The following is a 26,564-nucleotide window of genomic DNA, read 5'->3' on the forward strand; positions in this document are numbered from 1 at the left end:
GAAGTGGCTATGATAATTGTTAAGTTTTAGATTAAGCTAGAATGCTTAATTTGTTGTTAATAGGTGGTGTATACTAATAATATGCTATTAGGTGGCAATAGGTATAACCCCACCGGGTTGGTCTAGTGGTGAATGCCTCTTCCCAGATCAGCTGATTTGGAAGTTAAGAGTTTGAGCGTTCAAGTCCTAGTAAAGGCAATTACTCTTATACAGATTTGAATTCTAGATCATAGATACCAGTGTTCTTTGGTGGTTGGGTTTCAGTTAACCACACATCTCTGTAATGGTCGAACTGAGACTATACAAGACTACACTTCATTTACACTTGTACATATCATCCTCTGAAGTAATACCTGAACAGTAATTCCCAGAGGCTGAACAGGAAAGAAAGGTGGCAATAGTGATTTTTTTAATTAATTGTAACATTCTGGATAAATTATAATTATATAAATTATCAATATTAGAAATTGATAAAGATGGCATTAAATTAAATATATTAGAAAAATGTTACATATTATATAAATACAAATAAAATCAGACAGTGCTTGAAACAATCTTATAAAAACTGCAATAGATACCAGCACTCGTATAATAAATTAATACACAATTTTTATTATTTTAGTATTCTTAACATGCAGTTTAATTAAATATTTCAATCATGACTAAGGATGCAGGATCCCGCAGAAGTACTTCAATTGTAAAATTAAGATACTCGTATGTCTTACCGCAATATTCTGTTCTAGGTGGTTTATATGTATATGTATATTATTTTTTTTCTCAAGTCAATTTTAAGAATCATATTCCTCTTGTGCTAATATACAAATTATATTTATTTGATCAACCTAAGTACAGAATAATAAATAAAGTAGGATGACATTTACTGACGTAATATTTTTATTTATGGAATTTTTAACTTTTAAATTTCTAATTTTAATGTAAAAAAAGAAATTTTTTTTAAATTTAAATACAGTATAAAAAGTAATTTGATGTGAATAATTTGTAGAAGTAATTTAATGGAACTGATGATGTAAAAATTCGCCAAAGTGCTTTTGCATGTATAATGGAATAAGGTAAGTGTCATCTTACTTTCTTTATTATTCTGCACTAAGGTTGATCAAATAAATGTATATGTATATAAATTGAGGGAGAGGGAGAGGGAGAGGTTGAGCGTGAGGAGGGAGAGAGAGCGAGCTGTTCTTTGGTGGTTGGGTTTCAATTAACCATACAGCTCAGGAATGGTCAAACTGAGACTACAAGACTACACTTCATTTACATTCACACATATCATGCTCATTCATCCTCTGAAGTAATATCTGAACGGTAATTACCGGAGGCTAAACAGGAAAAAGGTTTTATAATGAGTATAAAATAGTTACTCTTGCAAATGAAGTTAAAATCTTTGCCTTGGGAACAATTAAATAAGCATGTAATATTATTTTTAACAAGAAAACTTAGAAAAAGCTAAAGAACATAAATTCGCAATTTAAGAGATTCATTTATTTATTGTCATCCCTGAAAAAACTTGATTGTTGGAAAGTATTTGCTTTCTGCTTCAGCTCTTTATTCACTTCTCTTGGATCTGATAAGGCATTTATATGATTAGCAAAGGTTGTATGACTGTAACATATGCCTTCAGATACTGAAATGTTTAATTGTAATTTTATGTCAAATTGTGTATCTGTTTACCTTTCTCTGTTTCTTTAATTATACTCCTTATTGCACGTTAGACCTAAGTAAGTTTAAAATTAGATCTTAGACCTCATATACATATTAATGCTTGATCCATTTGACTTTTTCCTTCTCATTCCAGTTTTCTTTGCTTTCACATAAGTTGTTAAAAAAGATCCAAATCTTACATAAATTTATGAAATATTACAGTCATTCAAAACAGATTTTATCGTTATATAAATACACATTCAGATGCATTGGTATACTACCAATGCACAGTATACTTACTGTTAATACTTATAGAAAGCCTAATGTGGATCACCTCAAGATGGAAAGGATTATTCAGATAGTGTTCCAAGAAAAGTGAAAAGGATGAAAGTGTTTACAATTTCTTTTACTGCCTTAGGTCATTATAACTTATAATTTATACTGTACCAGAAAAATTGTTAATTGAGCCTAGCCTAGTTTGGCAGTAATATTTTGTATATGAACCCTACTAAATGGAGAAAGTAACATTTTCTTCAGAATATGAGGAATATTAACACAGATGTTATAAACTGCATAGTTTGTATTTCTAAGGAATTACCATAATTACATAGTTTAGTTCATTATATCTGTTATTTGAATTCATTTTAAATATTAAAAACACTCGTAAAGACATTCATGAAATAAAACTTAATAGACTAAAAAATTTATTTGTTGTTAGTGTGAATTCAATTTAACTGAGATCATTATAAGTATATTTCATAATTTTGTTTACTGTAGTGGATTGAGATATTAGCAGCTGGTACTTCTGTCACAACTGTGAAGTAAACAGTACGTTAAATTTATTTATTCCTGAACGAGTTGGATTGTTAAGTAAAATTTTAACTGTGCAAAAAAAAAAATTGTTTCTGATGTATATAATATCACTTTTTTTTTTTTATAAACAATTTGTATAAAGATATATTTTTTGTACAATTAGTAAAACTCATTCTTATTTAACTTAATATTTTATTGGTTGGTGTAAAGTTGCCTCACATTTTAATGCAAAAATAAAACAAGTTATTTTAAATTTCAAATGGGTTTATTAAATCAAATTTGTGCCATTTTTATTGACTATATTTGTTATTTTTTAAATAAAATCCCATCATATATAACTTCTGTGTTTTCTGGATGTGTGATAAGTAAATTGTCTGTGATAATGATTTTTACAGGCCTGTTTTAAAGTCAGTTTTATACCATTAGGAGTGTTTTATAGAAACTGAAAAAATGGTAGTCTGACTGCAAGTTCAAGACTATACAGTAGATCCATCAAAACTTCTCGGCCAAGCTCTCTCAATTTTTGACAGGTCACCAAAGATATGTGAGAGCTGGTACATTGCCTTGACAGAAGATGATACCTTTCCTTTTGAACAGTTCTGGTCGCTGTATCTCAGTTGTTAGGTGTAATTTTTATAGTTTTTGATAGGATAGAGTAAAATTGCCATCTTACCTAGTGGCCACAGCTCATAGTGAACAATTCCTTTCCAATCCCACCACATACTTTTCTTGGTATCAGTCCTTTGCTACTGTTTGTGGACATTTACTTGCTTTGAGTACAATTAGTTCCATGTATTATCATTGCATGTGATCCATTTTTCATTGCCCATAATGAGATTTTTCAAAAATTATTTGATTTTATTATGTTTTAGCAATGATATGCAGATGGAAATTCAGTTCATTAAATTTTTCTTTGTTAAATCACATGGCACCCATACTTTGAGTTATTTTTTTGTATCCAGACTTCTTCAAGTGGTTTAAAATTGCTTTTTCATTGACATTTAGTTCATTACTTATGTCACGACTGCTAATGCTGATCTTGCCCAATTTTTTCCAGAGCAAGGCTCTGGTTGGTCAGTGACTGAAAAAGTTGATGAAATCGTGGAAAAAATTGGGCAAGATCAGCCATCGTAGACATCAAAATTTCCAGATAGAAAATGTTTGAACCAGCTTTGAGCCACATGTGCTGATGCTGCATCATGTCCACAAACATCACAAATTTTTAAGAGCCTGAGCTGCGTTCTTCCCTCTGTAATAAAATTTCAGAACGTATCAAATATTTTCTTTACTTTCATTTATTTTTAAGATGCATTTATTTTTGAAAGGTTAATTTTATGTTATTTATTTAAAAGTTATTACATCTTAAAAATTTAACCTTTCAAAAAAGCATGAAAGTGTTGCTATATTTGATTAGTATTACCAAAGCTATGGAACTCTAAAGCCTCAGCCAGAGAATACAAAGACATTTTTTCCCCAACCCTTATTTTTAAGTATTTTGGAGGTAAAAATGAGGGTGGGAGATTTATATTTGCTATTTGGCTTTTGAAGTTAACTGGTAATATCTGATTTTGTTTTTTTAATTTAGCACTTGATGAATGTAATAAATAAATGTTTTAAAAAACAATTTTTTTTTCAGAAGATAAAATTACAGCAATCAGCTGACAAGTATACACCTGCCTTACCAGATTTTTGCTGCTTTGGATTTTATAAAAACAATATCAGTAGCTGCCAGTACAGGTTACTGTTGTGTTGAATGTCATACTCTTAGCTTTTAGCGGAATGATTTAATTTGTTCCTAAAAAGACAGAATGACTGGCATCTTTAATATGTTTTCAAGTCATTTACAGTACAAGTTAAACTTTAATTTTTAAGTTTATAATTAAACTGGTTCTACAATATTTTTATGTCTTGTTCAAAATAAAGTTACTGTGGGTCAGGGGAAAAATAAAAATAAAAATTTTTGTATATATTAAACTTATTATTTATAGAATTACTGTTATGTTATTTTTTCCTATTATAATAGGAAGAATAGGTATTGTTTGTAAGTACATCCAGATTTTTATTTACACATCCTGATTTTAATATCTAATTGCATTTTTCTTCTTTTTTTTAAAGGATCCATTAAAGTAACTGTATTACCTTTTTTCATATTGACTAAATTTCTTGTGTTCAAAATTATTATTATTTAGGCCCTTTATTATTATTTTAGGCCTTTTTATTAATGTACTGTTGTATGTGTGTGTATTTATTTCATTCATCTCACTGATGTATATTCTAAAATATCTCCCACTGCTGTATTAAGTTTTTACTTTTTGTTGCAGCCTTTGTTTTAAATACAGAATTTCATAATGTGAATTAGCATCAATTTTGTAAATATGTTTACTTTAAAAATTAGCTGGAGAGAATTAAACATCTGCACCAATTATAAAATACTTATATTTTAAAACTATGTAAAATCTGATTTGTAATGGAACTTAAAAAAGTACTTGCAGACGTCCTTGTTCTTGTAAGGATTATTAATGTTGTATTTGTAAGGAAACATTAATTCATTGTTATTAATATATTTATATTTGGATTAAACAGTTAATAAAAATTGGTTTAATTTTTTTTTTTTAGCAAAATAACTGTGTTAATGAAAGTGGCCTAGTATTTTCATTGATTTTAAGAACTGGCTATTAATTATAATTAACCTTTATCATGTTTCTTATATAATAAATCATATTTTATTAATATTCACATTGTTCATATGGGAACATAATCATTGTTATATATAGTTAGGTCATATGTGTAAATATATATATATATATATATGTACTTTTAATATAAATAATTTAGAGTTATCCATGTAATGAATATTTTAAATTAAAATTTATTGTATCTATTGTTGCATTTCTGTTAGTTATATTTTTAAGCTATGTTTATTGTAAATTATAAATGAAAGAAAGGATAGTCTAATTTTGAATTTTTAAGTGATTTTTTAATCATGTTATACAAGTAGTATTTATGAAATACTAACATAAATAAGAATGAAAACTCTGATGCATTTATTGTATCAATTTTCTTATATATATAAAAGAAATAATTCTTGTGGTGGTTATAGAATAATTTTAAGAAACAATTTTACCCCTTTCATAGCCTATACTGTTTTTACAGAATTTTACTTGAAAATTGTTTAGAAAATAATTTGTTATCATCAACAAATCTTGGTATTATAATGTTTTATTTAAAAAATTCCTTAATGTATAATAAAACTGTCAGATGTTTATATTCAAAACTTAGGGTAACATCCAATTTTATTATATACTTTTTTATACACTCTGAAAATAAAAGTATTACTTTACTGGATTCAGATTTTGTTCACTTTTATAGTTAAGAGTCTTAATGCTCTTTGTTGTTTCGCTACCAACACATTCCTGAAACTAGTTTGGAATGTCATACTGATATCAGACTTCCTTCTAAGGATTACTGATCTTTAATTAAGAAAAATAAATCTATGTTTATTATTTTTTATTTACTACTAAATTATGTTATGAGAGGTTTCACTTGTTATCATTTCGCTCACAAGGAGATTTTTTTAAATCAAAACCTTCAACATATGCAAATAAATGACTGGAATTCTAGGTTTGATTGAATCTTAGTCACATTTGGCAAGTTTTGTTTACTACATAATCTTTATAATGTTAATGTTCAAAGCTTTTATTAAGAAAGTCAGCCTAAAAAAAAAAATCTAATATATTGGAAGTAAAGTAGTGTCATCAGTAGTTAGATAGTTTGCATAAACCATAGTAAAATAATAGAAACAATTTATAAACTGTTCAAATGGAGTTAATAGTGTTTAAGAAATCTAAATAAAATTTTCTTTTATTTTTAATATTGTGTGAATAAAAAACAAGCTGATATTATAAAAAAGTATATCTACTTTTTACGACTTCTTTGATTATACATAACAGATTTACAGTGCCTTCTGTCTGCTAGATTATGAAATTGAATGAATAAAATCAAGAGCTGGAAGTCAGTTGATGACAGTTTTGTATGTTTTGTAATATTGTTTTTTTGGCATTGAAAGGATCAATAATTTCTATATTTTATTAAATATTATTGTGTAATATCTTGATAATAAGTTGTTTAGTTTTTAATAGTATTTATCTTCTAATAAAATTATATAAGATTAAAATAATTAAAGTATTTTGAAACATCCTTCTCTTTTTATTATGTTATAAATAAAAAGAAAAAATCAACCAACTCACTAAAATAAATAATTAAGAATTAGTTATAAAGTTAAATAACTGAATGATTTTTAAATAATCAGTTCTAATTATAATATATTCTTTTCTTCATTTTAAAAGAAATTATGAGTTTTATTACTTAAACTAGTAGTGTGTAATAAAAATATAATTATATATTTTTTTTAATAATATCTACTAAATTTATTTTAATTGTTTTGAGTAATGTACTATACCACTACAAACTCATTTCATTTATTTAAGAAAATAATATTTTTAGCAGTATATTAATTTTTTTTATGAAACCAAAGTATTTATTATTTTTTTTATTAATTGTTATGTGAATATCAAAAGCTAAGTTAGTTTTATTTAGGTATATGTAATTAATAAAAATAATAATTACAATAATAATAATTATTGTTATTATAAAATAATGTTGATAGTTTATACATATATGCATATATAATATTTAGGTTAGGATTTTACAATATTATTGTTTTGTATGATTGAAATATACATCTGTGTGTGTGAGAGAGAGTGAGTGAGTGAGTAAAATAAATATATAATTATAATATATTATTTAGTATGTTGAAAGGATGTTAACATCTATTTTGTATTATTTTCTTAGTTTAAAAAACAAAAGAATATTATAATGCCTAGAACTTGTTTTATACATATATTATTTTAAGTTCAAAATTAATAATTAAATTAAATGACACATTTCAAGAATTTGATGCACTTTATTTAATGCATAGAGTTTTCCCTTAAGATTTATTTATATTTTTCTTATTTTTTTTTTTAATTATCTTTACTGTACTGCTTGTTAGATTATTTTAGCCTTATTGTTTTATGTACAGCTTGTATTATTTATTTTTAAAATATCATTACATTTTGTTTTAGAAAATGTAATGATAGTTTTTTTAATTAACAATGTATAATTAATTATAAAAAGTGCAATTCATTCATTCAAAATATATTTGATAGAAGTCATTGTAATAACATAGGCTGATTATGATTTATGTACAAAATTTTGAAAAGGAGAAAGTCTGTTGTACTTGTGTATCATTTACAATTAATACTGAACTGATAGCTGTTAACAAATGATAAAAGTGATGTTATATGCATAAAAAAAAATTTCTTTAAATTGTGGTATAATCTTGACATTTTTCTAAAATCAGTTTTTTTTGTAGAATGTATTGCAACCAATTATGGTTGCAATTGTTATGCAACCATAACAATTGCATAACCAATTGTTATGCAATTATTATAATCCATTATAATTGCATTATATGCAATTATATTTTTTTTGTAAATCATAAATATAAATTTTATGTATGCAATCATAAATTTTATTTGTAGACTATCTTTATGGTAAAGGCTGGTAAGATTTATGAAAACTTAAAGAGGAATTTTTATTGTTTGAAAAATTATTATTCTCTTTTGTAAAATTATGTTCTAGTATTCCTTTAACAAATTAAAAAGTTAGGTATTTTTAAAATGTGTAATAATAAAGTTCATTTAAAAAACAATGTCTATTTTTGCTATCAACTTTTTGAGTCATTTTTGTTCTATTTTATGCATGCTGTTCCTTGATGTGAAGGTCAATTAGTTGATCTGTTAATGTATGATTTATGATAATTTAAGAGGAGTTCTTTTCCACATACCATCTCTTTTGTCATTTTGTTATAAAGTAGCAGTTTATTTTTATGATGGAGTTAATTTTTATTTTGTGAGCGTCTTTTAAATTAGGTATTACTTTCTTAAACTATTGTTGAGCTTTCCTAATAAGAATATTTACAGCAGTATATATATATAAAATTTTACCTTTAAATGCAGGATTTATTTTTTTACTATAATTTTTTTTGTTACTCAGTCGTAGTTACATTAATGATACAAAGATAATTTAAAATAAAATCAATTCTCTATAATTAATGACTTGTAAAATAATAAAGACCTCTAGTATCTAGTAGATCTGTAGTATTATCAGGTTAGTAAATGTAAACTGTTTATGATACATTAATATGTTTTGCCAAGTAATATTGAAACTTTGTACAAAAGTGTCTTTTTTTATTGACCAAGACGAATAAAGAGTTTTTTAAATTGTTACTTTTTATTTTCATTTATTGCTGCAATTCTGTAGAAAGTCATAATAAAATATATTGTCAAATATATTTACTTAGGGTATGTCATTTAATTTATAGAAGGAAATTAAATAAACTTACTTTTCTAAATATTAGAAACAAGATTCACAAGGTACAGTTTTAAATGTATAAAAATTTAAAGCATTTTTGAGATAAATGTAAAATCCCATGTATAAAAAAATATGTATATGTTGCAGCTCACTGGAATTTTATATAACATTTTATATATATAATAAAAAATAAACTAGTTGACTGAATTATGTATATTTGTGCCTGATAATGAACTAATTACCAATGTGCTTTATTCTGCTTTATAAAGTGTTAGCAGATTCATACATTATAATTACTTTTCTTTTAAATAAAAATCAATTGCAGTTTAAATTCTTTTTTTTTTTTTAATATAACATTTTGTGGTATGATAATCCATCTATTTAAATTGGCAGAATGTGTTTTCTCTTTTTCATTAAATATATACATATATTTTTTCCATACATTTTTTTAAAATTTGTGTAATGATATTGTAATAGGAAATATTTAAAATGATTCTTGCTTAAAAATTTGGTTTTTAAGTTGAATATCAATTAAGTATTTATCTCGGAATTAAATGATAAAATATTAGTGTTGCTGGTGTTGTTTTATTTTCCTCTTGATTGTATTATTGTAATATGCTAAATAATGGTTTAGATTAAATACTAGTGCAAAGGATCCAGCCAGTCAAGCAATAGTTGCTGCTTCGAGGATTAAACTGCCAGTTAAACCCTGGAAGCAGCAATTGTTATTTTACTGGCAGATATGATGTGAGAAACTGTATTAGAAAAGTTCTCTATCTCCAATACTATAAATTATTAACACTGACTGATTTGGTATGTCTGATAATCTGTATTTTTTTTAGTCTTGACGGAGTATTCCAGGTGTGTAATTATGAAACGGGAATTTTTGTATACAAAAGACACATTTATTGTGTGAAAATGATAAAAAAAATTTTATTCAAAATATTGTCCATTGCTAGCTATACATTTTTCCCATCTGTCTGAAAATTTACGAATGCCATGCCAAAAAAAACTTGCTTTTTGCGTCAAAACAGTCGTTTAGTCATTTTTGTACATTTTCATAAGAAGTGAAACGCTGCTCAGCAAGTGCTTATCCCATCGAGGCAAATAAATAGCAGTTGCATGGAGCCAAGTCTCATAAGTAAACAGTATGCGAAAGTATTTCCCAGCTGAACGCCTCAATCGTCTCCTTGACCAGTTTTGCTGTGTGTTATGGTGCATTATCATGAAGCAAAATCACTTTGTTGCCTTTTTTGATATTCTGGTTGTTTTTTTACACAATGTTTGATTTAAATCGATTATTTGTGGTCAGTAGCATTCAGTATTAATGGCTTCACCAGGTTTTAGCAGCTCATAATAGATCACACCCTTCTGATCCCACCAAACACAGAGCATTGTCTTCTTTCTACGGTGATTTGGCCTTCAAATCGATGTCTATGATTTGCCTGGAGTTACCCATTATCTTTTAACACTTAGAATTCTTGAAATATATCCACTTTTCATCTTGTGTCATAATTTGATGGAGAAACGATTTTCTTTTGTACCTGGTGAGCAGCATTTCACGAGTGGTTTTTCAGTTTTCTTGCTGTCTTTCATTCAGTTCATGTAGAACCCATTTTCCCATCTTCTGGATCTTCCCCATGGCTTTCAAACATATGGAGACGGCTTCTCATGTTACATTTAATCAGTCCACAAGTTTGAGCATTTGAGCGTCATCCTCATCCAACAATGCTTGCAACTTGCTGTCTTCCACGTTCTTTGTTTCTTATGTCAAATTATCGCCACTTTTGAATTTTTTAAACCCCTCAAAACACTGTGATTTACCAAGAGCATAGCATGCTCACCACAAGCTTTGACAAGCATTCAATGCAATTCTGCAGCAGTTTTCTTTAAATGATAACAGAAAATCAATGCTGTTTGCAGATCGTAGTTTATAGGTACAAAACTCAACATGTTCAATGCTAATTAAAACTATTCAGTTATATAAAACTTGTATTGTTGTGAATTGAAAATCTTTGTCAGCTCTCAAAGAAAGAAAACTGCGCCAATGATGTGGTTTGACAGTAACTACATTGACAGCTAGGACTATATACAGGCAAATTCTGGTTTTATATTTACACACGTGGTACTGTTATCCATCTGTTGATATTATAAATGTATCGGCACATATGTAGGCGCAGGGACTGAAAGCCTATGTACTAGCATTTTGCATGCATTGGTCTCTGTTAAAAGCAAACTAAAAACATTGTCACTTCCTGTGTCTTTTGTGGTATGGTAATATATAAAAAACAGGTTTCATAAACTTGCTGTAGCATATGTAATTGTTGAGTTTTATTAAATTATATATTGATGTTGTGATCTAGGCCTACTTCCTGTTGTATAGTAACTAATAACAGTTACTATACAAGTTCATTCATGAATCATATGGAATAATGTGTTATTTATGTACTGTTGTAAACACAACATGCAATTCTATTTACTTATTTTTAATTTCATTTACTTATTTTTAATCTACTCTAATCATTGCACTGTGAAGAATCATGTCACACATTGCTTGTCATTATGTTCTAGATGTGGTATTAGGGAAACATTTATTGCAGTGTATATTTTACTTAATGAAGTGCATACCTCTGTTAGTGATTTATTTTTAATATTTGTTGTATTGTTTTCATTTAATGCTTTGTCATAAATTCAGTCATTTAAACTTCTAATATTTCAATACAGTTATTTTCTTTTAAAATGCCCAAGTAAGGAGGTAAATGTAAATACAATTTCTTTTTACAAAATAATTCTGGAACCGGAATAGTGAGGAAAACTGAAGTGCTGAATACGGTTGTTCAAGCAACAAAAGTATCAAAACAAACGCTCTAAAGAATTATGGTAGAAGGGAAATCAAATGAAACTGAGAAGCCATCCGTGTTGATTTCGCCGAGAAAACATGCAAATCGCTCCAGTACTGTGTTCAATTTAGATTTGTTTGGCACGGATGCTTTGAGGCGTTTAATAAATAAATTTTATGGAACTGAAAAATGCGTTCCTACTATGAAGAGAATCATGGAAAAAGCCCGAGAAAGTGAAAATTTCAAAGGGGAGGAAAATTTTTAAAAAGAATATTACTTAAATATAGGAAAAAACAGAAGACAACTGGAAAATACTGATAAAGAGGCACAACATTAAAATGCAAATAATGATATTTCTATGAGAAATTTCCCTGTTTCGCGAAGGATTGACTGTATACACAGATGAAATTTAAAGTTACAATAGTCATGTGACAACCAAAATCGTGGGTAGACAACAAACCTCCACGAGAAACTGAAAACACCAGTAAAATGGTTTACTTTTGATGTATTATTTAACATAAAAATATACTTTTTAATAAGGATCTATTATTGGTAATCAATTTGTACTCATTTATCGCTACTGGTGTAATATTATCAGTTTCTCGTTGGACTCGGGATCGTCCCCATAGTCCAACAGCGCTAATATGAGACGAAGAGGATCACTCCCCTTAGAGGGATCATCGCAGGGAGCTTCTAGCTCACAAAAGGTTACCATTACTAAGAAAACGGAGGGTAAATGTAAAAAGAGACCCCGACATGGGTCCTCAGAAGAAGAAGAAGGACCGCCAGAGAGCCTTAGCAATCTGGTTTACCAATTGGGATTAACTATGGTGGCGTTGAGACAGCATATGGGACCGGGTCTCTCAAAATACATAAGTACACATGAGCAGGAGCTCAAAGGCATATATGATGGGCTTAATGCCTTTATTTTACAACCTATTCTCCTCTACTGAGGGTGAATGTTGTTAGTCTGCCTTTGAATGTGAAGTAGATTAATTTATTTAGTTTTTAAATACAACAAATTATATGTTACAGAAATTTGCTTGAATACAAATTGTGCTTCATTTAAATTGAATGTATTTTCTTTTCGTAAATTCTTATATAGTCTTCAGAAATAAGAATTTACTGAAATCAATACTAAGTAAATTTATTTTTGGATACAAATACACAAACTTATTAATTTATACTAATTATAAATTAATAATTAACGTATTAATTTATACTTATATTTGAGGATTAAAATGGGTAGAAAAAATCCATTTAATAAAATATTTGAAACAGACTTGCTGACATAACATAAAAAAGTTTTTATGACCTACTAAATTATGAAGTAATTTCACTTAAAATAAAATAAGCAAAAGAAAATACAAAAATCAGTTTAATTTTGGAATTATTAACTTAAATAATAATTTCTATGCGGTTAAATAAAATACCTTGCATATGTTTTTCAAAGATGCTATATAAAAATGTTTTAAATAAATAAATAAGCAAAATATAAAACTACATTGTTGCAAATTGTGTGAAATAAATATTTGAGAAACAGTAAAAATAAAAAAATGAGTAGGCAAAATTTACATACTTTTATGTAAAACCAAGAAGAGGGAGGTATTGCATTAGTACAACAGAACAGTGTAGTAATACTAGATATGAACAAGAGTAAATTGTGTTAAGTGGGGAGGGTTTTTAAAATTGAAGTGGACAGATAACAAAAGCGATGTAATAAGTGATACATGCTTGATTCAGTTTAGTATATGATGAATTCAAGTTGCTCAGTGATGAATTAATGACTGACAATCATTTAAAATGGATAATACTCAGTCTATGCTCACAAAGCGACCTGCCCAAGAGGGAAAGAAAGTACCACAGTTTCTAATTGCTATAGCAGGTAAGTAAAAAAATATTTTGATAATTAGAAAGCAGAAAGCATATATATATATATATATATATTATTATTAAATTCAATATCTATTTACAGAAACCTGATAATAAAAAAAGATATTAGATACATTTTACAAAATGAAGTTAATTAATAATTAAATTTATTGATAATGAGGTTAGATCCTCTTCTGATTAGACATTCATTATTTTTAACAGTAAGGTACAGTGTCTAATTTTGAAAAGCATCTAATATGTACAATTTATAATCTAGGTAACTAACATACATACATCTAGCCTGGATTAATTTTTTCCTCGTTAAGGATTTCATAATTCAGGATATCAAACTCTAGATCGCATTACAATACTTGCTATCCCAAAACATGGCTATTATGTTGTTTAAATCACACAATATGATGAAATTGCACGATATCATTCAACATAGAAATACCAATATCTAATTAGTATTTTTGTGTTAAACATACAGTTTCAATTATATATATATTATAAAAATGAATGTTTGTTTATCCTGTATGTGTTCTTGCAACTGGTGAGTTGTGTGCATGCCCGCGAAGGTTTCTGAATTAGTTTGGACCCACTAGGTGGCACTGGGGGTCGAGATATTTCAAAATATTGTATTTATGGTCCGATTTGGCTCATATCCAGAATATATATTAGTTATGTGAAAAGAAATTATTTGCAAAAACGGACCCGCTAGGTGGTGCTGGGGTCAAGATATTTGGAAAAATTGTATTAATGGTCTGATTTGGCTCATATTCAGAATATGTGTTACATAGAAAGAAATACCTCTGCAAAAAAAAAGACTTGCTAGATGGCACTGGGGTTGAGGTATTGGGAAAAATTGGTATTCGGAATGTTTATTAGTTATGTGAAGAGAATTTTTTTGTAAAAACTGGACCCACTGGGGTTTGAGATATTTAGAAAAATTGTACTTATGAACCAATTTGGCTCATATTCAGAATATAAATTAGTTACGTGAAAAGAAAAAGTTTTGCAAAAAACTATACCCGCTAGGTGGCGTGGTGTCAAGATATTTACGAAACAAAGAAATATACTTTCTTCTTCTATATATATATAAAAGGCAATGTTCATATATGTGTCCACTAAAAACCAAAAAACTACTGGACCAATTTACACGCAGGAAAAGGTTAATAGGGAAAAGTAAAAAGAGCAATAGGGGAAAAAGAGATAAAGTGAAAGGTCAAATTTTGTGAAATTCTGCAATGTTTTATCAAATTTTCAATTATGTTCATTTATGTTATATATATATATATATATATATATATATACATACTCCAATCTTAGCAATAGTGAAGCATTGCCGGGTCTGCTAGTAACTGATAAAATACAATAAGTAAATTTAATTGTTAATAAATCAAATCAATGTTAGTACTGATAATATTAATTTTAAAATTATTAAGATAACCCACTTAAAAATTTAATATAAAAACTTTAAAATGGGTCCTTGTAAATATGCATTATTTTTTGTACCTTATGCAAAATTTAACCATAGACTTATTTTGATAAAAAAAGATTGTTTATAATTAATATTAATTACTGATGATAATTTAAACTTATTTTTATGCACATAAGCTAACTCTTATATTTTCTTAAAATATTTTTTAGTATTATATTCAGTTATTTGTTAATATCTCAAGTAAATATCATTGGTCACTGCAATACACATTATACATACATGTTTATTAATCTTCATAATGATATTGAACATTTTACTTATATCTGTATTTTTGAAAATATTCGTAGGTATAGTTAGTTTGCTAATAAGTAAAAACAACTGCTTTCAATTGTAGCAGGTAATGTCGTCTACTTTTGCAGCTCACGAACATAAACTTCTGATTTTGAATCAATCGCATCAAAAAATAATTACTTCTTATTTTTAATATGTATTTAGTATCATATTCAGTCATAATTTACTACTTCATTTACTTTTTAATTTCATTTCATTCCTTTGCTAAATATATTGTCTGTATTTTTAAATATTCTGTAATATTTATTTTAATATGTATAGTTTAAACATGAGGTTTAGTCAATTCATAATAATGTTTGTATATAGCTTATAATAACCATATTTCACTGTTATGGAAATTTGTTATTATAATTATCAGTATATATGTTTTGATTAAAAAAGATTCGATCGATGCTCAAACAGAATTCATTAAGTTTTCATATTACTGGACTTTCTACATTCTAAAAAATCGAAAGATTACAGCTCTAAATACTCTTGTCTATTGAGTTTTCAAGATTATTAGTGTTATTCCTAAATAAATCTTGTCTTTTGGTATAATATTTAACAAACTTAAAAAGAGGAGGAAATTCCCAATTCTGAATTGCTTCATGGAAGCCTCCTTAAATTTTTACCTAATGCATTGATTTTGATCACGTTTTTTATTTTGTAGACATCATTTTTGTAGTTCTGAATAAGTTTTCTATGTATAATTTGAGCTACAAAAAGATTTTTGTAACAAAAAATTGTATGATCATTAGGTATTTTATTTTTTCATCATGTGTATAAAGATTTGTGATAGATTTTACAAAGTAGCATAGTAAATACGGTAATTAGTTAATTAAAAATATATTCACAGAAAAATTGCCTTTAATTAGTGCCATCTGATGCATGGTTTGTTAGTGATTCTTTCATTAGCTGTTTTCTTAAGCTTTGGGAGAGTCCAGGATATGGAGCAATGAACTGGCATGATCACTGTTCTACAGACTTGTTTGATAATCTTTCATGAAATTAAACTGAGACAATGAGAATTTTCTGAAGTGTTAATTAGACACTTGAAGATCAATGAAATGCATTATAAACATTGCTCAGCAATCTCATTTGGTAAATGATCATATATAGAAAATAAAGCTGGTGGTTTTTTTTTTTGTATATTACCTCTATAACTAACATGGAATTTACATAATTCCTAATTTTAGGATATCAGTAGTATCTTAAGGATTTTCACTACATTCATTTTTTTAAGTATAGGTTTCTTGTCTTTTGCATTTCTAGCTAACCTATTGCTTACTTTTATAGATCGACCAATCTATTAAATGAAAATTAAACTGACTCAGAGTTGATTAAAAAAAGAAGGTTTTTAATTCTTGAAATTTTGATGTCGGCATAGATTTTTTTAATTTGGCACTTTCCTCAAATATTCTAAATTAAAAAAAATTGAAAAAGTTATATTTTTTACTTTTAATGAGTCTTTAAGGCTGTTTATTCTTGTTTTAGAAGTTCTTAATTAGAATAAACCCTTTTATTATAACTGCATTTTGGAATTAATGAGTAGAGGGAGCTTAAAGCATCACTCATCAATACCCTGTTAGTTCACAAGTAGAATTAATACTTCAATTTTACAAAGCAAAGACCTTACTATTGGAGAAAAAAACCATTAAAATGACATCATTAGTGACTTCTGTCACAAATACTTAAACTTGGGACCAAACATACTCAAAATTTACATAAAAAAACAACAGAATTTTAAAAACAGAAATTTTAACAGTTTTGGTGTTTTGAGAATGTTGATCTGATGAATTCTACTGAATTTCATACATCTGTGGGAAATACAAATAACTATCTTAAACATAAAATCTTAAACGTAAAACTGTAATCAATATCATGAATGTAAACAATGGATTACTTCCATTAAAGGAAATTCGTAAACAAAATATCATGCAGTCTGGAGGTAGCTGTAATATTACAGACATTTTATAAGCTTCTTTAAATCTGCATTCTTATTAAAAACATTTTTTTCTGCCATTAAGCTATAATTTTTTTATATAATTAAGAGAAGCCACGTACCATCAATTATTAAAATATTGAAGTAATGCTAATGATAATTACATACTCAAGATTTGATATAAAGTAACTAAACAATTCATGTTATCAAAACAACTCAAGTTGAGTTTCATATTTAAAATTGATAAGAACTATAATATATAAAAATAATAAAATAATAATACATAAAAACACAACATGATTTAAATCTAATCATGGTAATTAAAAAAAAATGACTGAAATTTAGATAAATGAAACTATCTTCAGGAAGTAATAAATGTCTAGCCAATAGGGAAACAAAAAAATTCTTTAAAAATATATCAGGGATGTCAGCAAAACAAAATTCTTTTACCAACTAAAACAGTAACGATAAAACCAATGATTAGTAAGATATGATGTATTCAAATCTGTTGAAGTTATAAAGATTGTTTAAATAACTAGCAATTTATTGACCACCAACTACATAAATAATAATTACACCAAATAGGTAAAAAGACTACATTCTTGCCTAAGGTAGGATTAGCAACATTTCCATAGTTCATAGTAAGTTCTGACCTTAATATTGAAAATTATATAAATATACTTAAATGATATTAGTCTTTTAAAGGAAAAAATCACCCTAAGAATACTTACACCACAATAAATATTAATTATAATTCTGTTTTTTTAAGAAAGAAACCAACTGAAAAAAAAATGTAAGAAAGCTATTTTTCCTGTTTACTAGAAAAACATATATATAAAGATTGAAAAATAATTATGTGAAGTATCAACTTTAGAAGGAATTGATTCAGACTCTGATTTTCATCTGTGTGTGTGAGATCACATTAATAAATCTAAAGATTTATTTATTGTTATTAATTTTTATTTAAAAATTTTATTATTGTTATAATTCAAATTTGCTAAAATTGAATCTTCTTTTCAAATTTGATTTTTAAAATATGTATGAGGGCGAGTCAAAAATTATCTACACTTTTCATTCTACAATTTATTTAAACAAAGGTCCCCTACCTTTATTGAAGCCCCGGTTCAATATGTAAATTACTTTTCTAAATAGTCACCTCTCTTGTCAATATACTTGACAAGCAGTCCACAAGCTTGTTTTCCTTCCAAGAAGAAGGTTTTCAGTTTGTTGCGAAGCCACTTTTGCACCAATTCTTGCACGCCTAAGTCTGTGGAAAATTGACCTAGCAGAGTATCCTTGCATGGCCCAAACAGATGAAAGTTGGAGGGAACAAGATATGGGGTGTTCCAGTATCTCAAAATTCAACTTCTTGATCGTTTGAATGATGTGGGCAGATGTTGTGCAACAACACATTCTTTGACAATAAACCTCTGCGTTTGTTGCAAATTGCTGGCTTCAGCTTGTTTTCCAACACTTCACTGTAACTTGCGCTATACTCTCCTTTTCCATGAAATTTTCCAGTATATTCCCTTTTGCATCCCAAAAAATGGTTAGCACAATCTTTACTGCTTATGGTTCAGTCTTGAATTTTGTCTTCGTTGGAGATTTTGGGTGTTCCATTCCATACTCCAGCATTTTGATTCTGGCTCATAGAGATGAACCCACATTTCATCACTGATGTCTATTCTGGTCAAAGATATGTTGCCTTCCTTAATGAAGCGCTTGAGTAAACATTGACAGATGTCAACAGATTTGAGCTTGTGTTCTGCAGTACTGTATTGGCACTCATTGTGCAAAGACTTTATAAAAGCAGAGTTCGTCATGGGCGATTTTATGGCTAGTACCATGACTGATGTTCAAAGAAGATGCTACCTCACTTATTCGCCAGAATCATCTCTTGAGTTTGCTGAATCTTGTCTGTGGTGGAGGTTGACAGGGGTCACCCTCCTTCTTAGTGCATTACACTCGTCTAGCCACTTTTTAACTTTTTGACCTATGAAAAACACTTTCATGTGATAAATCACTGTTCCTGTATTGTGATAAAAGCCTATGATGAATTTCAGCTCCTTTCATACCCTCTGACTGCAGAAATCAGATCACAGCGTATTGAAGCTTCTTGGTGCAAACTGCTAACACAGCAGACATGTTAACTATGATTTTTCAGAAGGAAATTGACACGAACAGGATCAAATTTCGCAGACATGATTATAGTTGTACCAAAACTAAGCATGCATGTGCAGAAGGTATCGAAGTATGATAACATTGAAGGTGTGTTATGGCAAAAGTGTAATTATTCTTTGACTCGCCCTCGTATGTACATATGTGTGTGTGCATGCATGAACAACATTCTAGGTATAATAATAATAAATAAATCTTCAAATTTACACATTTTGAATATCTAAAACCAACATATATCAGGCTATAGCAACTTTGTAACTTGAAGTAGTTCTTCCAATTACTGGCATTAGTTAAATTGCTTTCTATGCTATTTTACTATTTGAAAATCTTTAAGAAAATAATAATTTCTTAATGGAAGATAAATACAGAACTCAATTTTCTATCCACTTTCTACCAAAAAATCTCAATTTTATTTTTTGTAAACAATGTAAATTTTTTTATATAAAACAAATTTGTTTTAAAATTATTATTACTACTGATACATTAAAACAAGATAATAAATAATTTATTATTATTTTTAACACAGCAACACTGACAGCATTCACTGTAGGAACAATTTTGGCATGGACTGCTCCAGCATTACCACAACTACAGTCACCAAATTCAACATTACCAATTACTCAAGAACAAGGCTCCTGGGTTGGATCACTGGCTGCTGTTGGGGCATTTTTAGGAGCACTACCGGCAGGTTCTGTTACAGACCTTGTGGGACGTAAATTAGCTTTATTATCCATGGGTATACCGTTCATTATATCCTGGTTACTTATCGTATATTCATCTTCTGTTTATATGCTTTACATTGCAAGATTAATAGCTGGTTTTGCTACAGGAGCATCGTCTGCAATTGCTCCAGTATATATAGGTGAAATAGCAGAGAGTTCAGTGCGAGGTAAGAATCTATATACCATATAAATCTAATACCACATAAATAAAACATAATTTATTAAAGAAAAAACAAGAGAAATAATCTTACATAACATCCACTTTTTGGTGACTGTTATCCATAAAAGTAGAGCCTTCATATGTAACATCTACAATCCTAAACTTAGAATTAGATTCTTTTCTTATTTTGGGAGTAGCCAATAAATAGGTTTAGTTTGTCATTTTGTTAAAATTTTGTTTATACCAATATAATTTTTGAATTGGTTTAGATTTGATAAAACTGTTTTATTTTAGTTTGTTTATTACTTCTTTCATGTGTTGGGATTGTTTATATCTCAGATACACATACACTTTACATAATATAATGATTAAGAATTTTTCCTACAAATTGAGCAGTATGTTTTTTAACATAACTCTTACATGTGCTGATATCATGCAGAGTTGGGGGACACATCACATTTCGGTTCTGTAAGAGGTAGTGCTTTAATTATTGTATTTAAAGCATGTTTAAAAATAATGTTCTGAATAACTAACCCTTCTTTAAAACTAAACTTATATTCATTATCAATTTATAAACAACAACAATAAATCACTACCATTAAAACAAGGATATTTTACTGTAATTTTTTTATTTATTTATCCAGACATGAATATACAATTATACATAACATTTTATGTACATAAAGGGGCACAGATTGATAGTAATAAATAATAATCTTGATTATTAAGAATTAAATACTCTAAAATTGTAGAAAGAAAACTAACCCTATTAAATTATATCTATAATCAGAAACATATTAAAAATGATAGTGTCCAATGAAGATATGATACAGAAGATCTTAGAGTGAGAGGGAGGGTAGAAAAGAGGGTTGGAGAAGTGAAAAAGCTCTTTAGTAGAAATGAATGGTAGAGAATAATAGAAGATGGAATACAGATTATACAACAAACAATAACTGTAACATAAAGAAGTATGCAATGTAATGTTGAATGGGAATGTACTTGTGATGGGAAGAATTCTCATGCAACAAGATTATTGACTTTCCCAGCTGTCGAGATAGTGACCAAGCAAGTGCAGAGCATGTTCTAACAAGGTTTAATTAAATCAATGATTCTAGAACAAACTGAATGTCATGTTTCCAACCCAGACCACCACATCAAAACTATAATGGCTGAGACAAGCAAGTTTTCAATATTACATCATATGTATATAATCCAACAATATAAGTCCAAACATTTAAATGTACTTCACAATCAACATTTACGTTTAATTTTACTTTTTGTTACTATTAACATGTTAGCAAGTGGAAATCTTTAAAATAAACAAAAAGAAATTAGTTATTAAATTAATAACCAACTACAGTTAAAAAATAAAGCAGAAGGAAACATTTAGATATTTGCTGAACTAAGAATATTTAAGACTGATAAATTTATGAATATTGAACCAAGATTACTTAGGAATGATAAATGTACATCTCTGTCTTTTTAATTTATGGAAAGGACTGCAAGACCTGGATCAAGGAATTATTGTAAATGTAGTAATTGGTAATAATGCACTTTATCAACACAAACAAAAAAAAAAATTATTCATAACTATTAGCAAATAATAAGCAACAAGAACATTATTTCTGAACGATGAAAAGATTGTGTATATAGAGAAACTTATACATTGGGAATGTTTAGTATCATTCAATAAAAATTAACTATATAGAATTGGGGAAGAATAAGCAATTATTGTAAAGCTTAGTTCTAAAAAAACTGTGTTAACACCAATCAGGGATTAACAAGCAATATATTCACACATATTTTACAGGATAAATTTATAATTCTATAGGTGGAGACCACCACAGGGAAATTAAATCCTTTTAAAATGTTAGTCTCTAGATCAGAGGTTCCCAAACTTATTTTTCTCATAGACCACTTTCAAAATTTTGCTGGTTCCGATGGACCCCCTGCAGCTACATTTCTACCATATTTCCAGTCGACGGAAAATGTGAAGATTAGATCTAACTATGAAAATTTACGTTACGGCTGAGTTCCACGAACAAACAGATTCTGGAAAAAAAGTGAGAATTGATTGGTTAATTTTTGATTGACTGTGCTGTGAGTAGATGTCAAAAAAGTAAAGTTGGCCAATCAAAAAAAATGCTTCCATCCAACTTTACATTTTTGACATCTACTCACAGCACAAGAAAGGAATCAAGCCAACATTTTAGTTCTTCACTATCGAAACCAGATGAATTTTCGTGGACCACCGCTTGCAAATTGTGAACCCCCATTTTTTTGATATGCCAACGTAGACCCCCGTCGAGTCTCCCATGGACTCCTGGGGTCTACCTGGACCACTTTGGGAATCAATGCTATAGATGGCTAGTGAGAATTCATTATTACTGAATAAGTGTTAAACTTATTCAGATCAGGTTATGAAACGTACAAGGTTGGAAAAAAGTTTAATCTGTTAAAACAATCAAAGAAAGAAAGCTAGAATATTCTGAGTATACAGTAAGATAACCGTGTGGATTAGCAATATCTGATAACAAATGGTCACAAAACAATGGATACACTTTTAGTTAATCTTACTGTTAGACAACAAAAATTATTAACTAACTCTATACATATATCCTATTATATTCCATAAAAAGATAAAATAATTCTTTATCTAAGTTTTTTATTTTAAAGTAATTTTTGGGGTATGGATTGTATTTGAAACAACATAGTAATGCATATGTTTTATAACATGAATTAATAATAGCTGTCATTATTTTCAGGAGCACTTGGTTCATTTTTCCAGTTGATGATTACAGCTGGCATTCTTTACACGTACCTTGTTGGAGCACTTGTCAGTTATTTTTGGCTTGGAGTACTCTCAGGCTTAATCCCAGTTCTCTTCATTGTGGCGTTTTTTCAAGCACCAGAAACACCAGTTTATTTACTACGTAAAGGTAGAAGAACTGAAGCTCAAAGAGCATTACGACTTCTAAGAGGTTCAGAATATGAAGTAGACTTGGAACTAAATGAAATGCAACGTGAAATGGATGTAAAATCCCAATCTAATGTATCTTTTATGAAATTACTTTGCAAAAAGGCAACCTTAAAAAGTCTTTTTATATCATTGGGTCTTATGGTATTCCAACAGATGTCTGGAATAAATGCAGTTATATTTTACTCTGTTGATATATTCAAAGCAGCTGGTAGCACATTAGACCCATCAGTTTGTGCAATAATTGTAGGTGTGATACAAGTTATTGCAACATATTCTGCTATGATGCTTGTTGACAGAGCTGGTAGACGAATCCTGCTTCTTATTTCATCAAGTGTCATGGCCGCATGTCTTGGTGTTCTAGGGTACTATTTTCATTTGCAACAAAGTGGTGAAGATGTAAGTAATCTAGGTTTAATTCCACTTGGATGTGTGGCTATATTTATTATAGTATTTTCTTTAGGATTTGGTCCAATTCCTTGGATGATGACTGGTGAAATATTTGCCAGTGAAATAAAAGGGATTGCTTCAAGTGCAGCTGTGGCACTTAACTGGACACAAACATTTATAATAACAAAATCATTCCAAAGTTTAGTAGATGGTCTTGGTTCTGCAGTTACCTTTTGGTTACTAGCTGGAGTTTGTGTAACAGGTTTCATCTTCACATTTTTTTTTGTAATTGAAACAAAAGGAAAATCAATGGAACAAATTCAGGATGAACTTGCTGGACGAATTTCTTTGCCAAAACAATGAAAATCCCTAGACATAAACAGAAAAAGAACTGAAAGTAAAAACTAAAATTCAGGAAAAATATGATAATATAACAAACCTAATAAGCAAAATTCATTTTAAAAGAAATTGTATAATATTAATATATACCCATTACTTTTGGATACACCTGTAAGAATTCAAACCCCAGCCAGCTTGATTGCAAATGTATAGAAAATATGAGTAATTTAAGTAATTAACTAATATCCTACTTTGTAGCAGACTACCCAAAGAATTTAGTATCTTTTATTTAAATAAAAAAATAACAATACAAAGTTCCTTATGCTTATGTAATAAAGTTAACCAGAAATCATACCAATTTATGATTTATGTTAACATAAATAAGTTAATGGCAAAAAACTGAAATTGACATTTTATCATTATATATTTAGATACTATGCTGAATAATATTTAAGTATAATTAATAGGTAGTAATTTTAAAATTAAATGAAAAATAAAAACTGTAGGAAAAATTCAATGGTTGAATTTTAACTAAACTTTGTAGTCTAGTTTTACAAAATGGAAATGATTTTAAAACAATAGTTTTAGCAGTTTAATACGTAGCAAAGAAAAAGCTAATGGTTGAATTAGAAAGTAAGAAAACACTTAAAGAATGTTAAAAAAGACTTTAAGTAACATAAAATTTTTTTACTCATGTCAAAAAATTTTACTTCTATTTACTTAACATTTTTTTCACTAGATAACTCTACAGTGATTGAACAATTTTGATGTACAAAAAAATACTTAAATATAAAATAGTTTTAGTTTATAGTTAAAAGTCAACTGTTTTTTTTACTATTATTAAAAAAATGTAAATCATAAGTGAACTAATCTCCATAAACATATTATGTTATTGTTGAATGACTTGTAAAAAAAAAAAATTGATTTAATAAAAAATACTAAAATAAACTGTAATTTTATTGTTAAAAGTCAAAATAAAAGATCTGTCCTATTTATGGATTATACTTTTCTGTGTATTAAGTAATGTGTAGGTATTTTGTCACTATGCTTAATTCATTTGCAAATGTTTGTAATTATATATTATTAAACATAACTATTTAAAACATTTATAAAATTGTGGTTTTTCTATGTTCAAGAATCCTGATAACTTTTTTTAATCAATACAGACACACTTTGATCATTATATGTATGATCAAAGTTTTAATCTGTTAAAACAATCAAAGAAAGAAAGCTAGAATATTCTGAGTATACAGTAAGATAACTATAGTTTTTTAGTCACTATAGAAGTTTAAGATTAATTGTAAACTTCTTTATATCTAATTACGTATTAATTACCATGAACATAATTACTTAATGAGGGTCACCGATATCATAAATAAACAATTATTAAATTGATAAAACAACAAACATTTTAATCCTAGTCTTAAGACTTCATCTACCCAGCTATAAAATAACACAATACGACTGATAAACAGATTTTTAACTTAATTTGTATTTAAAATTATGATACTTGAAAATTATCAGAACATAAACCACTTAATTTTTACAATATGGTGTTCATAATGTTAATTTATTACCGAACACAATCATAATAATAAGGCTTATAAGAAAAAAAGAGTAGTTTATAATGTATTAAGTGTTTACTAATATGACCAAATGGTGGATAAATTAGTAATTGAAAACAATTCTTTTCAGTTAAAACAAAATGCTCTTATAATAAAACATAAAAATTTGACAATCAAATTTTCAGAAAAATCTTAATAGATTTCATTATGTAACAAAAGTATTTTTTGATAATTTGTGAGAAGTAATAAGCAGTTAATATTTATGCATTTTCATCAAAATTTTATGGTATATCCAATGAACCCCGTCATAGAAAATCAATTTTAACAGAATGAAGAAAGGTGTTATTTCTATTTTTACTTTATATGAACTGGAGACTGGTTTTTGGTAGTATTAGTAACAGTAATCAATTATTTTTATTCTACTAATTGAGGTTTTTATTATTTGTTTTATTTTTAATTGCATTCAAAACAGTTTAAAAATATTTTTCTTTTGATAACAACATAGATGTAAAGAATGTAACATAAAAGTGTACATCAAATTGTTGGGTCCTATTTATCATTCGATTTCCCATTCATTCTTCTGCTCTCTATCATTTTGTATTATTTAAAAAAAAAAATTGCATCTAAAAATAAGATTGAGATATAATTATAATATTTGGTAAATATGCTTGCATCAACTTTCGTTAGCAAATAAAAAATTAAAATGTGATAACATTCACAAGTTTTAAAATATTGGCCACGTCAATTTTAATCTTTTGTATCCTGGTAATCGTTAATTTCAATAGTTTTATTAAGTAAAACTTAGGTTTTCATTGTACACAAAGTGACACCTTATTTTTGAAAACTAATCAACAAATAACCGAGTTATTAGAGAAAACTTTTATCTTTACTACTATTAAAAAAATTAAATAATTAAAATTAATAG

General features: G+C 27.8%; 2 protein-coding genes across 3 annotated transcripts in view; both read left to right on the plus strand.

Moving 5' to 3' along the window:
• LOC142319423 (limbic system-associated membrane protein-like) overlaps positions 1–9,456 on the plus strand; it is a 194,132-nt gene extending 184,676 nt beyond the window's left edge. Inside the window, exon 12 of one of the 2 annotated variants that reach the window (XM_075356692.1) lies at positions 4,106–9,456. The gene's annotated coding sequence lies outside the window, so the exon portion shown is untranslated. The remainder of the gene's footprint in view (positions 1–4,105) is intronic. The other variant, XM_075356693.1, reaches the window with a different exon arrangement.
• A 3,985-nt stretch (positions 9,457–13,441) lies between these two features.
• Positions 13,442–25,060, plus strand: LOC142319424 (facilitated trehalose transporter Tret1-like). Its single transcript, XM_075356694.1, has 3 exons — positions 13,442–13,608; positions 20,013–20,375; positions 23,134–25,060. Exons 1-3 carry the CDS (start codon positions 13,527–13,529, stop codon positions 24,096–24,098), a joined length of 1,410 nt encoding a protein of 469 aa, XP_075212809.1. The 5' UTR covers positions 13,442–13,526; the 3' UTR covers positions 24,099–25,060.
• Positions 25,061–26,564: the final 1,504 nt, after the last annotated feature.

The sequence above is a fragment of the Lycorma delicatula genome, chromosome 2, assembly GCF_047948215.1.
Source record: "Lycorma delicatula isolate Av1 chromosome 2, ASM4794821v1, whole genome shotgun sequence".
Classification (NCBI taxonomy): Eukaryota; Metazoa; Arthropoda; class Insecta; order Hemiptera; family Fulgoridae; genus Lycorma; species Lycorma delicatula.